At 36.6% G+C, this 15,464-nt stretch overlaps 2 protein-coding genes across 3 annotated transcripts; one reads left to right on the forward strand and one right to left on the reverse strand.

Annotated features, from left to right (window-relative positions):
• The first annotated feature begins 3,590 nt into the window (after positions 1–3,590).
• On the forward strand, positions 3,591–7,449 carry LOC103952525 (elongation factor 1-gamma). The gene is made up of 7 exons (XM_009364110.3): positions 3,591–3,748; positions 4,188–4,337; positions 4,432–4,492; positions 4,607–4,659; positions 4,961–5,062; positions 5,175–5,688; positions 6,877–7,449. Exons 1-7 carry the CDS (start codon positions 3,740–3,742, stop codon positions 7,254–7,256), a joined length of 1,269 nt encoding a protein of 422 aa, XP_009362385.2. The 5' UTR covers positions 3,591–3,739; the 3' UTR covers positions 7,257–7,449.
• LOC103952524 (endo-1,3;1,4-beta-D-glucanase-like) lies at positions 7,404–11,570 on the reverse strand. Of its 2 annotated transcripts, none has more exons than XM_048583485.1 (8): positions 11,438–11,570; positions 8,850–9,063; positions 8,716–8,737; positions 8,378–8,501; positions 8,137–8,290; positions 7,983–8,072; positions 7,733–7,833; positions 7,404–7,636 (listed from the first exon to the last, which is right to left on the reverse strand). In XM_048583485.1, the coding sequence occupies exons 2-8, from the start codon at positions 9,001–9,003 to the stop codon at positions 7,586–7,588; spliced, it is 696 nt and encodes a 231-aa protein (XP_048439442.1). In that variant the 5' UTR covers positions 9,004–9,063; positions 11,438–11,570; the 3' UTR covers positions 7,404–7,585. The 2 variants fall into 2 exon arrangements, with proteins under 2 accessions (XP_048439442.1, XP_048439443.1); XM_048583486.1 differs by having other exon boundaries at positions 8,200–8,290; positions 11,438–11,567.
• Positions 11,571–15,464: the final 3,894 nt, after the last annotated feature.

A 15,464-nucleotide genomic window follows, 5' to 3' on the forward strand; every position in this document is an offset into this window, starting at 1 on the left:
GTACAAGGGCATGGTCATCGACCATGAAGAGGCTAATGTTTCTCTACCAAGAAACCATAGCTTTTGTATTCATTTCATCCGCTAAAGCGGATGTATTTAATTTGGATTCTAATAAATTTTAGAAAATTCTTATTTAGCACCCTAAAGTATCGTAGTTTTTAAACTTTCATACAGTAAGTTTTTTTTATTCAAGTGTCATACCTAAAATGAGAATTATTAAACATCTTCGTACATCCGTTAGATTTTTCGTCAGAATCTTCTTTAACCTATTACATGATGTCTATGTGAACAATAAATAGGCACCATGTGTTAATATGGCCCAATGTGGACATAAAGAAATCGAAAACCCGCAATTTTCTGAATCTCTATACTGTAATAAACATCCTTTAAAAGAAAGAACGTTTTAGCTCTTATAGCAAGTACCATCCAACAGAAAATCTTAGCTTTATACGGCACTGATGAGAAGTACGAATGTCTTGTTTAGTAAGCACTGGCATGAGAACGTGTGACGTATCATAAGCATTCCTTACTCCAGTATCCTTTCCCCCACCCATGTCCCTTCGGAAATAGTACGGATTCGGTATGTTTGTGCACGTGCCGTTATTCTTGAAGCACATTTTCGAGGCCAGAATTCAATTAAAAGGTCCTTCTTATTTAAAAACATAATAATTTTTTAGACAATATATTCATACAAAATTCAAAATCATCATCTATCAATAAAAACGTTAGGTGAGGGTTGATGACTGATTTTAAACGTTATTTATCAAACTGCTTTTTGCTCAACGTGGGTGCAGTTTTCATTTTCCACGTTCCATTTTTTATTTGAGGGATTTCTCGCGTCTCTTTTGTATTTTTTTTATCAATTCTTTTTTTGCCGAATTTTTATCAATTTTTTTTCAATAAAATAATATATTGGTAGTTCAGTTTGATTAGAAACTCTGCTTTTTGCTGAATGTTGGGTGCAATTTTTCAGTTTCACGTTTTATTTTTATTTGAAGTATCCGTCCTTTTTTATTTTTTATTTTTTTTCATTTTTTCCCAATAAAATAAACTTTTACAAATTTTTATACATTTATATGGGATAATAATCTCTCTCCTAAAATGGAGGAGGATTGGGGTTATTCCCTTTCTAGTGAGATTTAATACACGTCTTCCCCATTTTTATTGTTTTATTTTTTGTTTGATCTAATATAATGAATTTTAGATTTATGTTTTTTGACAAAATTGCCCTTGTGTGTTTTCATGTATCAAATTTGGTCAGTTCTAATTTTTTTTGTTTAAGAGGCTTTTCAGTCCAATTTTTTTTGGTGAAGCTTTGAGACACCAAATTGTGCTTCTGACTTTCTAATATTAGAGATTAGAGATTAGAGATATTTGAAGTATCCGTCCTTTTTTATTTGTTTTTTTTTTTTCATTTTTTCCCAATAAAATAAACTTTTACAAATTTTTATACATTTATATGGGATAATAATCTCTCTCCTAAAATGGAGGAGGATTGGGGTTATTCCCTTTTCTAGTGAGATTTAATACACGTCTTCCCCATTTTTATTGTTTTATTTTTTGTTTGATCTAATATAATGATTTTTATTGTTTTATTTTTTGTTTGATCTAATATAATGAATTTTAGATTTATGTTTTTTGACAAAATTGCCCTTGTGTGTTTTCATGTATCAAATTTGGTCAGTTCTAATTTTTTTTGTTTAAGAGGCTTTTCAGTCCAATTTTTTTTGGTGAAGCTTTGAGACACCAAATTGTGCTTCTGACTTTCTAATATTAGAGATAGAAGAAGAAAATATAATAATAGTAATAATATTATAAAAAATCCCTAGCTTTTCTAAATACGGTAAGTCTTCTCTTATTTTCATACAAAAGTATACTATAAATTCAAATTGCATTCAATTTTCAAATATAAATAAAATTGCATTTTTTGTTAGTTTTACAAGCATCACACCCGTCTCAAAGTGCAAAGGTTGAAGTACAAGATTAAGGTAATATTTCTTATTATTTAATTTTGTAAATATGGTTACAGTTTGTTACCTCAAACTTGACAAATATATTTATCTTTCAGTATTCTACAAGTAACTGGAGTAAAAATATTGCCATGAGAAAATTGTCAAACTTAAAGGTATTGTGCATTACAGTTAGACTTCTTATTTTATCATCATTGCTTGCAGATTAACCATGAAAATCTAAAGCATCAAGTGCAAGCAAATGGGTGGCAATCATGGCTTTGATTTCACACGTAGACGCTATGTTTACATATGTACATGTTGTCCATATTTTGCTTTGCTTCATATATTAGGAGTTCATCCCTAGCTAGCCTATAACTTTGATTGAAAACTTATGAATCTAAAACATTTTGATTTAAGGACATTAAGTGTTGTCAATATGTATTTAGAAATGAAATTATATGTCATATTTTCAGATTTTTTTTATTTATTTTTAAAGAAAAAATAGTAAAAAATGTATGAGAGATTACTCACATATGTGCAAATTGGATGGAATATATGCTCCTAAATTCTTCAACAAACGTGGCAATATGACAATATGGCATACGATAACACCATTATCACTTTGGAATGATGGGATGATTGTACGGTAACACCATTATCTCATCAACCTTTCTTCAACTCAAGCAATTGGAACTACATAGCCTGACCCATGCTCTAATGTTGAACATCTCAGTCCCAACCCAAAATGGCACACCCATAATTATGTACTCACTCCTCTAACCGCATCAACTATCCCATTCACACAACCATTGAACAAATGATCTGCCACCTGCTCGAATGACGCCAAATATTGCCCATAATACCTTTTTGTCCACCATAATAAAAAAATGTTGTTGTGCACCCTTTTAATACACCCACTAATCCACATGTTACAAAATATATTGATTAGTTCACATTTTCTATACAACATGTTACAAAGTCATAATAATGATCAAGCATAGCTCATTTCATAAATTTCATATTTTGGGTACAATGGGCAGGTGCAAAAAGACTAAATTAGATGATTGAACATAATATTTTTTATTTTGACATTTAAATTGTTTTGTATTTTGCTACGAGTACTTACTGTTTTCATCTACTATTTTTTATTTATTTACATATACTTGCTATCGTTCATAGGCTTTAGGTAGGAACTTGCATCTAAAATCGTATGTTGCTTGATAAGCGCATGAATAACATTTAAATCATTACTTTACACAAAGTAAAAACGAAAAACATGATAACTTTTTAGGACGTGCATGATAAAAAAAAAGTTCCTCTTTACACAATACATTTAAAGTATATCTTGACCATTATAATGGGAAAAACTATCACAATACACCTTTAGGGGCGCGTAGCGCCCGTGATGCAAAAATGCCTCTCGCACGCACGTTAGTGCATGCAGAGAGGCTAATTTATTATTAAAACTCAAAATTCTCAAACCAGTTTCATTAATTTCTTTTAAAAAAAAATAAAATAAAATTCCGGGCATAACCACGACACGAGTCACGTCTTCGCATATTCGGCAAGCACCTTTTTCACCTTTTTCTTTTATCTTAATTTTATTTTGTAAAAATCTGAAAACCCTAATCAATCGATCACCACCGCACATATATTTCCCTCCACAAACCCTAAACCCATCCGTCCTCTACATTGCACTCCACCGTAACTCTCTCTCACACTCTCTCTCTGCAAGTGCAACTCTGCAACGGTTGGGTTTCAAGGATTGGACAGTCATCGTTGACCCAATGGCTTTAGTAAGTATCATCCGTCCTCCATTTTATTTTATTTATTTATTTATTTAATCCGGTCTTGAAAGATTGAGGATGAACTCTCTTCTTGCTTTAATCACATTTTAAAAACTTTTTACCACTGATTAATTTTCACATGAACTTGAGTTGATGAGGTGCTCTCTTACTTTTTACCATTGATTTTTACCTACACTCTTTGAACTCGGTGATCCCCTTGTTCCATGGTAAATGATTCCAACACATACAGTAACAAGATCAATGCACTCAATGTACTTCATTTTCGATTTAGATCTTCCTTTTTCTCTGTTTTTTATTGTTGCTTTTACTCAAAACCGCTAATTGGTGCTGGAAAAAACAGAAAAATGGACACAAGACTGGTTAGGTGATGTGGGTAATTTTATCGGCTGAACGGAATGTTTATGTGTGCTTGATCTTCTTCTTTTAGGTGCTGCACGCCGGAAGCACCAACAAAAATGGTTTCAAGGCACTTATTGCTGCTGAGTTTAGTGGTGCCAAGGTTGAACTGGTCAAGAATTTCGAGATGGGTGTGTCCAACAAAAGTCCAACGTTTCTCGAAATGAACCCCATTGGGAAGGTGGATTTTATTTCTTTTTGGGCGTAGTTAATATATGTTTATTGAAGTGTGTTTACTGGGTTTTGTTTTCCTGAATTGGTTTTTGGTTGTGTAGGTTCCTGTGTTAGAAACACCTGATGGCCCTGTTTTTGAGAGCAATGCCATTGCACGCTACGGTGAGGCTAGATTTTAAGTTCCTTTATATCTAGAAATGTTGTTGTTTTAAATCTAATTGTATGATTTAATTTGTTGCAGTTTTAAATCTAATCGTATGACATAATTTGTTGCAGTTACTCGGTTGAAGGCAGATAATCCTCTTTATGGTTCTTCCTTAATTGAATATGTGAGTGATGTGAGGACCGTCTTGCCCTTTTATAACTTCCCATTTAATTATGCATGCCTTAATGATACGGACAGAGGAACATGTTGTTTGGGTTAACAAGATGTTACAAAACTACTGGCACACAAAGTAAGGCAACTTTGATTTATAATTGGGTCACATATTATGATTTTATGAATCAAGAAGCTTCATAACGTACATTAGAGTCTTCGCTGACAGAGATCTTCATTAGAATACAGATTTGATTTGCAAATCATATTTTGTAGAGTTGTGATTTTTACTGACACATTGTTGATTTTGGCAGGCTCGTGTGGAGCAATGGATTGATTTTGCCACACTGGAGATTGACGCCAATATTTTGCGATGGTTAATACCACGTATTGGTTTTTCTGTTTACCTTCCTCAGGTTAGCCATTACTGCATTTAGTTATTCAGATCTGTTATACATCGTTGTCGTTGTATGTATCTAAGTGGGTATATCAAAACAACTTACACCATTTGTTTTCTTTGGCGCAAAGGTTGAGGAAGCTGCGGTTTCTGCATTGAAGAGAGCGCTAACTGCTTTGAACACTCATCTTTCTTCCAACACGTACCTGGTTGGGCATTCTGTTACTTTGGCTGATATCATTCTGACATGTAATTTGACTCTGGGATTTAGCAGGTTATTCACAAAAAGTTTTACCTCTGAATTTCCTCATGTTGAGAGATACTTTTGGACCTTAGTTAATCAACCAAATTTCCGCAAGATATTGGGTGAAGTTAAACAAGCAGAATCCGTTCCATCTATTCAATCAGTAAAGAAGCCATCACAGGTGAAGGAACCTGCAAAACCTAAGGCCAAGGATGAGCCAAAGAAAGAGGACAAGAAAGAATCAGCAAAGCCTAAATTAGAAGAGGCTGCAGAAGAAGAGGCACCCAAGCCCAAGGCAAAGAATCCTCTTGATCTTTTGCCGCCTAGCAAGATGATTCTGGATGACTGGAAAAGACTTTACTCAAACACAAAGACCAACTTCCGTGAGGTTGCTGTTAAAGGTGATTCTTTATCACATACTATACACATGGCTTCACCCATTTCTTGTTTTTAATTTTCCATGTCTTCATAGGTTGCATGTGGTAATGCATTTCCATTCAGTATATAGTTATCTGGTACTTTTGTCTATGACCTGTTAGCAGGCTGGTACAAGCAGATCATTGGAAACTTTGCAATATAGTTTATACTCCTCGATATATTTTTTTTTTAATCTTGGAAACATTTAATATTTAGCTTGAAAAAGACATTTTTATTGCTCTTTGACACAGAACAATATGAATTACTTATTCAAATTACCGAATCCACTTTTTTTTTTTTTTTTTTAATCTTTGGTTTGTGCTGTTGCTCTTTCAACTAAAATATACAAACGAGTCCTATCTTATTTTTTAGTTCTTTTTTGTTTATCTGTTTTTAATTTTTAACGTCAAAACAAATCAATTATGATGGAAAGTAATTCAATTGATAACAGAAAATAATCTCAAGATTTTGAGGGAACCAATTAGGAAAGAATTATTATTTAATTATCAAGTACCTTGTTCAGTATTTTGTTCTGAAAGGGGTGGCAACGCTCACCACCTAGTTGGGGTGGTGAGCAGATTCGGACTCATTATGTTTTTTGTGACCAAAATGTGGAATATCCTTCGACTAAATTCATGATTCTTGCAATTGAGAATAAAATTATTAAAAAAAAAAAAAAAATGGAACTGTCGTATCAATGTGGAACTAGTCTAATCTATGGAGTAGAGAAGTATAATGTGGCCATCAGTGTTGAGTCCGTACCATCTCCCATTTGCTGTTGGCTCTGTGACATCTCTACCTTCTCTAAGTCATTTTGCCACTGTTTCGCTTAAACATCGCCACTCTTCTCTATCTGATTAGTTACCAGGCGAGCCATGCATTGCTTGTATCTATTAATGAAGGTCAGGTGCAAAGCACCTTGACACCTTTTAAGATAGGAGTGGCAGATAACTGTTAGGAGTGGCAGATAACTGTTAGGTGTGCTTGTTGTGGATGAAGAATCACCTGGCATCTTGCTATTTAACTACCTTCAGATATCCATTTTTAGGACATTCACGATTACTCTTCCTGTTAAGGGCAAGGATTTTGTTCAGTAAAGGTTGTAGAAACTGTGAATATGTGTACCTATTTTTCTTAAATACCGCTTTATGACATTTCACTTCTTTCTGCAGGATTCTGGGACATGTACGATCCTGAGGGTTACTCTCTTTGGTTCTGCGATTACAAGTACAATGATGAAAACACTGTTTCATTTGTGACTTTGAACAAGGTGGGTGGTTTCTTGCAGCGGATGGATTTGGCTCGTAAGTACGCGTTTGGAAAGATGTTGGTGATTGGCTCGGCCCCTCCCTTCAAGGTTAAAGGCTTGTGGCTCTTCCGGGGACAAGAAATCCCGAAATTCATAATCGACGAGTGTTACGACATGGATCTGTACGAGTGGCGTAAGGTTGATATCACTGATGAGGATCAAAAAGAGCGTGTCAATCAAATGATTGAAGATCATGAGCCTTTCGAGGGGGAGGATTTATTGGATGCCAAATGTTTCAAGTGATTAGAGAGGTGTCAAAAGAAGATGTACTGTGTTAGGGCTATAACAATGTCTTCTGATCTTAGTCCTTTTATTGAACATTGTTAGAGGTTCGTGTATTTTATTTTCATGTAACGTTGTCCGTTGTATCAGAATTATTAAACCGAAATGTGCGCGAAAAGTTATTTTTGCAATGGTACTTCTCAAATTACAGACAGCAGGAAGCATACGATATTGTTCTTATCTCGAATGAGAATAAAGTAATCACTTGACATGCTTAACGAACCACGCCAGTGTGTTTCTATGAGCCTCCTCTGCACGCTTTACAGCTTCTTCATCTTCAGCATTGTAACTCATGGTCCAACCGTGTTCAGCTTCGGAACTATCTTCACAAAGCTATCAACCTACAACGAAAGAAGCTCGTTTAGTCTTTAAACTAAATGTACGAAATTAAAACTTGTGGAAAATGGCTTGATCATCTGCAGATTGAATCTCTGCACCTCAGGTTTTGCAGCTAATATCTGCTCGAACTGTTTCATGAGTTCTGGTGGAGAATAGTCGTCAATCTCAGCTCCTTGAATCGCAATGGGAACTTTAACCTCTGTCAACAAGTTTAAGCACAGAACGTTTTAAGTATGACGATGAAATTAGCAACCGATTGATTCACCAAAATGTTTTTCAACGAAGATAGCTCTCTCTCTTTTCAGAAGACTTAAAAAAGTTGGCATTTAAAGCAGTGGAAATTCATACCCTGAATATCATCCAAAGCAACAAATGAAGGATGTAACAGCACAGCCGCTTGGATGAAGTCGGACTTGGCAAGTTCAGTCACGACTTTGGCTGAGAACAATATCGATCAAGTTAATTTCTTCTGTGTTAGTCAGCTGTCTGTGTACAGGTTTACCTTGGGCAATGGAACTAATTAAGCATCCAGTAGAAAATGTTGTATGTGAAAGTAACCACTCACCACCCCAACAGAAGCCGGCAGCTCCAATTGCAGACACTCCTTTACCTTTAAGAGCATTAATTATTGATTTTGCATCCTCAAATCCCTTATCCTAGTAAAACAATTAGCAAAGTTTCAGGCAGTGGTAGCTAGGGCCATCAGTTAAAGCATATAACAGAGGCTAAAGCGAGCGATTAACCGTTCCATGATCTTGTAACCACACTGCTAGAGACCTGTTATTATCATGTACAAATGGATCGCCATAGAAGAAGTCCGGAACTAGCACAAAGAATCCTGCAGCTGCAATGTTTTCGGCAAGCTTCCTAATCAAGGATAAGCCAGATTATTACATTAAACTTTCAGCAAGCGTATCGGCCATACCTCAGGAAGCTGAAGTTCAATTGCGGCATAAATGAGCGAAATTCACACAAACATCATTAGTCTCGAATAACTTCAACGCGTTCTAAAGAGCGAGGAAAACAGAAAATGCGTTGATCAAGGATAGAAACTAGAAAGTAAAGTTCGAATCAGCCATACCTCAAGTTTGGAACTCTATATCCTGCAGGACAAGTCGAACATCTAACATTAAGCGAACGAAAGCTAGCAACGATGAAATGAAGAATCGGTACAAAACATTAGATTTAGAACCAACTAGAGAAATTTACAAGTACCAAAGACATTAGAGATAAGAAGGATGGCAAGCTTGGAGTTAGGGGAGCCCGCAACGTAGACGTTAAGGCCTCCAAGTTTTTCATCACTGTTGTCTACTCCGTAGCTTTCCGGTTTGAGAATTGGTGGATTTGAGCAGCACTGAGGGCCGGACATAGTAGTCGTCGTCGTCAATTTGCTAGCTAGCTGCTGTTAATTGTTCTGCAATATCTTCTCTGTAAGAACCCGTCCCGGAATTTACGTAGAAAAATAAGTATTTTTGTATTTTTACTAAGTTTGGGAAATACTTTTCTTTTTAAAATTGTTTTTGAACCTTAATTGGTCAGCCCAAGGCCCACCCCCTGTTTTTGTCCCCCGGTTCCTTCCCTTTCCCTTTTCTTTTCTTTTTTTTTCTGAAAAGTCTTCTCCTCTCCTCTCTTTCTTCCTCCGTGCTCTCTCTTTCCCCCCTCCTCTCGGTGCTCTTTTCTCCGAGCAGAACACACCCACACACACACACACACCTATGCCCACACCTATAGCTCTTTTCTAACCCCGTGGTTGTGTTTTGGACGTCAAACCATGAAGAAACCACCTCGGAGACATTTCCCAGTTTTCCGGCGAGCACCGCCCCTTTCGAGGCAATTTCCGACCAAACCACGGCGATTTGGCCGGCGTGCAAGGTATCAATCTCTTCGTTTCGTTGAGTACTACAACTTTCCTTTTTGTTTCACCCAATTTCATTGAGTATTGAAGAAGTTATACTCATTTGAATCTTACCCAGTTTCCGGCGACCTCAGTAACTTTCGAGGTGTTTTCCAGCCAAACCACGGCGATTTAGACGTCGTGTGAGGTACCATTCTCTTCGTCTCTTTGAGAGCTACGATTTCCATTTTTGAATCACTTGATTTCGTCGAGTATTAACAAAGTTACGGACGTTCAAAGTTTGTCTAATTTCCGGCCGAATTCCGGCCTTCTTCTCCGTCGTAAAACCCAGCCCAAGAAACCACCCAGGCCTTCAGGCCGTTTCCTTCCCCCACGGGCCTTAGGCCCGTTTGGTCTCTGGCCCAAAACCCTAAACCTTTTCCTTTTTTATTTTTATTTTGTTTCATTTTAAAAACCCAAAGGCCTTAGGGCCTTGGTTGCAGCCCAAACCCATTTCCCCTTTTTATTTAGGCCTTAGGGCCTGTTAGCCCAAAACCCATCACCCTTTCTGTTGTGGGCCTTTGGGCCGTATGGGTTCAAGCCCAACCCAACTCACCTAAAAACCTAAACCCAATTACCCTAGCCCAAAACCCAGACCCGTTGACCCGTGACCCGCGACCTGTGACCCGTTGACCCGTTGACTCTGACACCTTGACTTTGACTAGTCAATGTTGACTTTTAACTTTGACTAGTCAACGGTTAACGTTGACTTTGATCGTTGAATTTTTGTGTTTTTGTACGGGGACCCTCCTAGGCTAATTTCGACGTTCTAAACCCGTTTCCAATGTCCGTTTTCTCAAATTCAATCGTTTGAGTAGAGTTTGACTGAAAGTACTCAATTATGTGTTTAGGTGCGATTCTTAGCGGTGATTCTGTTATTCCTGTTTGGTACGGCTTACACCATCGGTGTACGGTGAGTGGACCCCTCCAAAAAATGCATGTTTTGATAGTAGAAATGCATACATGAAAAGCATGATTTGATGATTATGATTTATGAACGTTTTACGAGATAACATGTTTACTGAGGCTAGTTTAAATTATTACTATTTTTCCTATAACCCATGTTCTTATAGAATATCTGATGGATAACGACATGATATTTAGAACATGTTTAGAACACTTCTTTATAGTATAGATGATGGATGACTTTATACTATGAAGTTGATTTTCAATATATGTATGTTCCTTTCCGCTACGGGACGTATGGATAGATCCGGTCCGTCCCGGGCAACGGTTTGGTGTTGGCATAGGGCCTGGAGTGTGTTTTCCTCTGACTGTCTGCTCAGAGACGGGGAGTCGGCAAGGGGCCTGAAGTGTATTTTCCTCTGACTGTCTGCTCAGAGACGGGGAGCCGGCATGGGGCCTGAAGTGTTATATCGGACATTCACTAGTGATTATTATTTTATGCGAATTATGATTTGAGACATTGCACGACATGCTAGATTTCGGAAAACCTATGTTTATCATTATATATATATATATGTTTTCATAAAACCTGGGGGTTAGTATGTTGATAACTGTTTTATTATATATATATATATATATATATATATATATCAACTTGGTCCACTCATGTTTGTTTTGCGCCCCTTTCAGGACTTAGAATCGAGGCATACAATCCCGACGTCCAGGCACTTCCGCATCGGCATCTTCGAGTCCTCGTGGTGTAGGACCCACTCCTTTGTCTCAATCAATTTTATATTATTTTCTTTTAGTGTTCTAGATTAGAGTTGTGCTCTGAACACGGTCCTTATTTGCATATTAATTATTCTTTCATATTTATAAACCTCATTTATCCTTTGTTTTCAGTATTTACACTCAATAAATGGCTTTCGTCACCCTCGGATGTCGGCCAGCACGTGCTTATCCTGGTATTCGGGGAATAACGGAGTCGGGGCGTGTCATTCTCACTTGCAATTACCCTATAATATGTCCTAATTTTTATTAATTTGAACAATTCAAGGTTGGCACAGTTGAAGATAATCACATTAACAAAGGTAAAAATGAAAAGAAAAAGAGAAACGTATCTTCGGACGTTAAAGGTTAAATGTTTTATTTCTTGTAGTCCACATTTCTGTTTACTTGGTGGACTAGTTCGTTTGACCCATCTCTTTATTTATTTATTAATTTTGAATATTTTCAGAATCGACATTTCAAACTCCACGAACACGAAAGAGTACAATACTATTCAAGTGATAAATGAACAATGCAAAATATGGTATGATGCATTTATATGGGCCTCATTGAGGGTGACTGTAGAAGGTATCAAACAATCTATTCCCTAACCTACCGCTTGAGTTCTAAAATTCTGTATTGACTTTGATCGTTGGAGAGTTTGTGGCCGGTACCACATCGGTGTCAAGGTTTTTAATGATGTTTGTTCTTGTTCTCATGCGAGTTATTATCGTTCACGATGGTGCACATATTTGGTCCCAACAAATATTTTCTCGTAATGTTATATTCGAAGCACTAGCAAACTTTCATCCATGGTTGGTGTTCGACTTATGTGATAACATTGTTGGGTTGTGGACTACTTCAATACACGTGTGCGGAAGCATGGCAAGTGACGTAAGCTAAGTAATCCAATTAATATGCATGGTCAGTGAAATGTCGGATTCTGTTAAATCATATTAAATTAATCTATGTGATCTTGGTTTATCGATGTGCTTGTGTTCATATCTAATAACATTAAGAACACATGCATAAACTTGTATTAAGTTTAGAATTTTAACCTTTGGATTTCATATGTGGGCGAATTTGATATTGTTGAGGCTCCCAAGTGTTAGCTATCTACTAGTATTCACATGAATGAATCTCTGGTTGGTGAAGCAAGAAGACAACGATCTACTTGTAAAACACCAATGTTTTAAAAAAACTAGTTTTGAGACTAGCCTAGGCCTTTTTTTGGGCGGAACTATCAATAAAACGCGCATGCCCTACATAATCCAAATTGATTAATTTTTTGCATATATGATCATTAGATTATGATAAAGAGACTGAACAGTTTCGGCTATGATATTCGAACAATAAAGATTAATTAATTGTAAGTGGAGGGACAAGTAAATCCCCCATGATCCCATGGGGGATACATCCTTAGACTCCATTCGATGCAATTTTTTTTCCTTCTTTTTTAGTTTTTACCAACTAATTCATTTCGATATTTCTCTTCTGTTGCAGTCCCAATTTAGGAATCTAATTTTAAAAATCCTTATAGATCCTTAATTATAGGATTCTATAATATCTTTTGGATTGTAATGTATCATTCTCCGTTGCTTACTACTATAAATAAGGTGAGAAATGACACCACAAAATTCATTTAATTCTCTATTTTCTCTTTGCTTGTCGTCCCTCTTCCACTATCTATAATTCTTGAGTTAAATAGGCGTACAACATCTTCTACATTTTAGATCTCCGAATTGTAAAAGGCAAGGTAGCATTCATTACTTTGGAGCAAGCACTATCTATAATTCTTTAGTTAAATGGCCGTACAACATCTTCTACATTTTAGACATCCGAATTGTAAAAGGCTGGGTAACATTCAATAGTTTGGAGCGTGTTGGAGGTTTCTAAGTAGTGAAAAGGAAACAACGATCACTTAGTACTACGGTCTAATGATATTTCTTTTAACTTCTAAATGAGAGGTCTTAAATTTGATTATCGTCAAAAACAAATTTAAACTACATTGTCATGACTAACGTAAGGTTTAGTTAAAAAAAAAAAAAAAAAAAAAAAAAAAAACAACAACAACAACAACGGGATAGCATTCCCCCCAACCACTTGCAAATTGCAATTGAAAATTCAAACATTGTATTTGACAATTTGTCATTTGTACTTGTACGACATCATCATCGTTGGTTTATTAGGTTCCCCGAGAAACACGACAGACGACATGAATGGATTTCGGAGCCGCCATTGCCAAGGCTGTCTGCAACTTCAAATCCCTCTTCTCCTCATCTTGTCCGTTAGCCTCCTCTTCGGTTCAGTTTCGGCAGACGACCCCTCAACTCCCACTCCCAAAAACGGAGACAAAGCTTCAAGTGGGTCGGTGGCACTCAAGGCAGTGATTGTGCTGCTGGGGGTGGCGGCTGTCGTCGGCTTCTGCGTCTTCTTGTTCAGGATATGGCAGAAGAAGAAGAGAGAAGAGCAACACGCCCGTCTTCTCAAGCTCTTTGAAGACGACGATGAACTCGAGGTTGAGCTTGGCATTAGGGATTGATGATTAATCTCAATAAACTCTATCCCCCACCCTCCAGGTTGGTTGGTTTGTACATTTTACAAGATCATAATATCATTGTGTGTTGTAGGTAGCAGCCTTGATCGTGTTTATTGGGAAATTAATCCATATTTTTCTTCCGTAATCTTCTTTTGATGCCCTTTTTTTTATTTACTGATGTATGGAAAGGAAGATGATACCCCACAAATACAATGGCTAGTCTCAGATCTGGTTTTATCTTGTGAATTTCAGCGTTACTTGGTTGAACATCGAATATCTATGTGATCTTGATGTGTTCAACACCATTTAACTTGTATTTTTTACTCTTAAAATTTTGATAATTTATAGATAGATGTGGCGATTGTACTATGGATTTCACTTTGCTAGGTTAATCAGTTGAACATGATGAGTACTACTGATAATTTTAGAGCGTGAATGTGATTTTTATTTTTTCTGTCAACCTGCATTAGTGAAGAAGAATTCAGAAAGTTTATCCTATATTAGATAGAAGATATATGAACATAGGATATAAAAACGTTTTGAGTGTTGCATGAGTACGACATCAATAGTTGGAACATTTGAGGATGCTCTTTTGATTATACAAAAACATGATCAAGTCTAGTTCCGGATGTCATGATGGATGAGTGTCGTAGATTGTGAATCTTCGAATACAGAATCAAGGTGATTTGTCAAATCTAGAGGTAGCATAATTGAAAATAAGCTTGCGCGGAATAGTCTGACTTGATTCTGTTGTGTGATTTTTTACTAAAATCGCAGTACGTAATAACAATGTCAATTGGGGCTGAACGCGATAACCTCATGGATCATTGTAATCTAGTTAAAGAAAAAGTTTCTGGTGATAGCTACCGGTGATGTTTGGCATTATGAAATATCATGCAATGGAATATTTTTATGAATTAAAGCTATTTCTTTCTCTTGTCAATTGTGTCGTATGTGATGCTAAAGTTATTGGTATGCTTTCGCACTCTGGGATTTCTGGAGCTGTTGATGGTTTCTATCTAAACCCTTTCGTTTTTTTTCCCTAATGTTTTAATGTTTCAACTGAAGTTATTATACAATTGTGTGTGTTAAACGATTTGGTTAGAGAGCTTCATTGGGATGGAATTTTGAGAGGGATGAGAAGATGCTTCTAGATTTATATCTTTTAAAGTAGGTAATGCCGTAATAGAGTGGTTTGCTTTTGGCATGTTGCACGCTGATGTTCTTTTGAAATGTCTTTTCCATTTATCTGGTCTACAATATGGCTACCGATAAGCATAAAGCATGTGATGGTGAGTTGTATGGGTAGGGTTTGGGTCTTGAGATTTTAATATTAAGTAGTTGCATACTATTTTCATTCAGAATATGAAGGATCTAGTGATGGGAGATGTTATTGTTGTTAGGTCTTATGAAGCCCCAGAGCATGTGGGAGTGGTCATGATGTAAGAATCTGGAGGATAGGTACTAAATGGAACCTTATTCATTCGCTTGAAATCTTAGTATTCGTCTCTGTGTGGGATTTAACCAGTATTCCTAATCTGGTGTTCAGAGGTTGTTCGTGTAGATATTATTGTTCTTTTTAGACACTCGTTAGAGAATCTGGACTCGATAATTTAATTAAGAGACGGCAGGTTATTGGAAATTGGTGTTGCATGTGTCAACAAGCAGGGAATCAGTTGAACATCCTCTATGGTAAAGGTGTTTAGATTCTTGAGTGGAGAAG

This window comes from the organism of the source record quoted next, unplaced genomic scaffold, assembly GCF_019419815.1.
Source record: "Pyrus x bretschneideri cultivar Hongxiangsu unplaced genomic scaffold, Pyrus_bretschneideri_v1 Contig2, whole genome shotgun sequence".
Classification (NCBI taxonomy): Eukaryota; Viridiplantae; Streptophyta; class Magnoliopsida; order Rosales; family Rosaceae; genus Pyrus; species Pyrus x bretschneideri.

Coding starts and splice junctions, on each gene's coding strand:
- LOC103952525 (XM_009364110.3), top strand. Junction 4,493..4,606: donor CAATGCCATTGCACGCTACG/GTGAGGCTAGAT, acceptor AATTTGTTGCAG/TTACTCGGTTGAAGGCAGAT. Junction 5,063..5,174: donor TTTCTGTTTACCTTCCTCAG/GTTAGCCATTAC, acceptor TTTGGCGCAAAG/GTTGAGGAAGCTGCGGTTTC.
- LOC103952524 (XM_048583485.1), bottom strand. CDS start 9,003: ATGTCCGGCCCTCAGTGCTGCTCAAATCCACCAATTCTCAAACCGGAA. Junction 8,738..8,849: donor TCTTATCTCTAATGTCTTTG/GTACTTGTAAAT, acceptor CTTGTCCTGCAG/GATATAGAGTTCCAAACTTG. Junction 8,502..8,715: donor TATAGAGTTCCAAACTTGAG/GTATGGCTGATT, acceptor ATCCTTGATTAG/GAAGCTTGCCGAAAACATTG.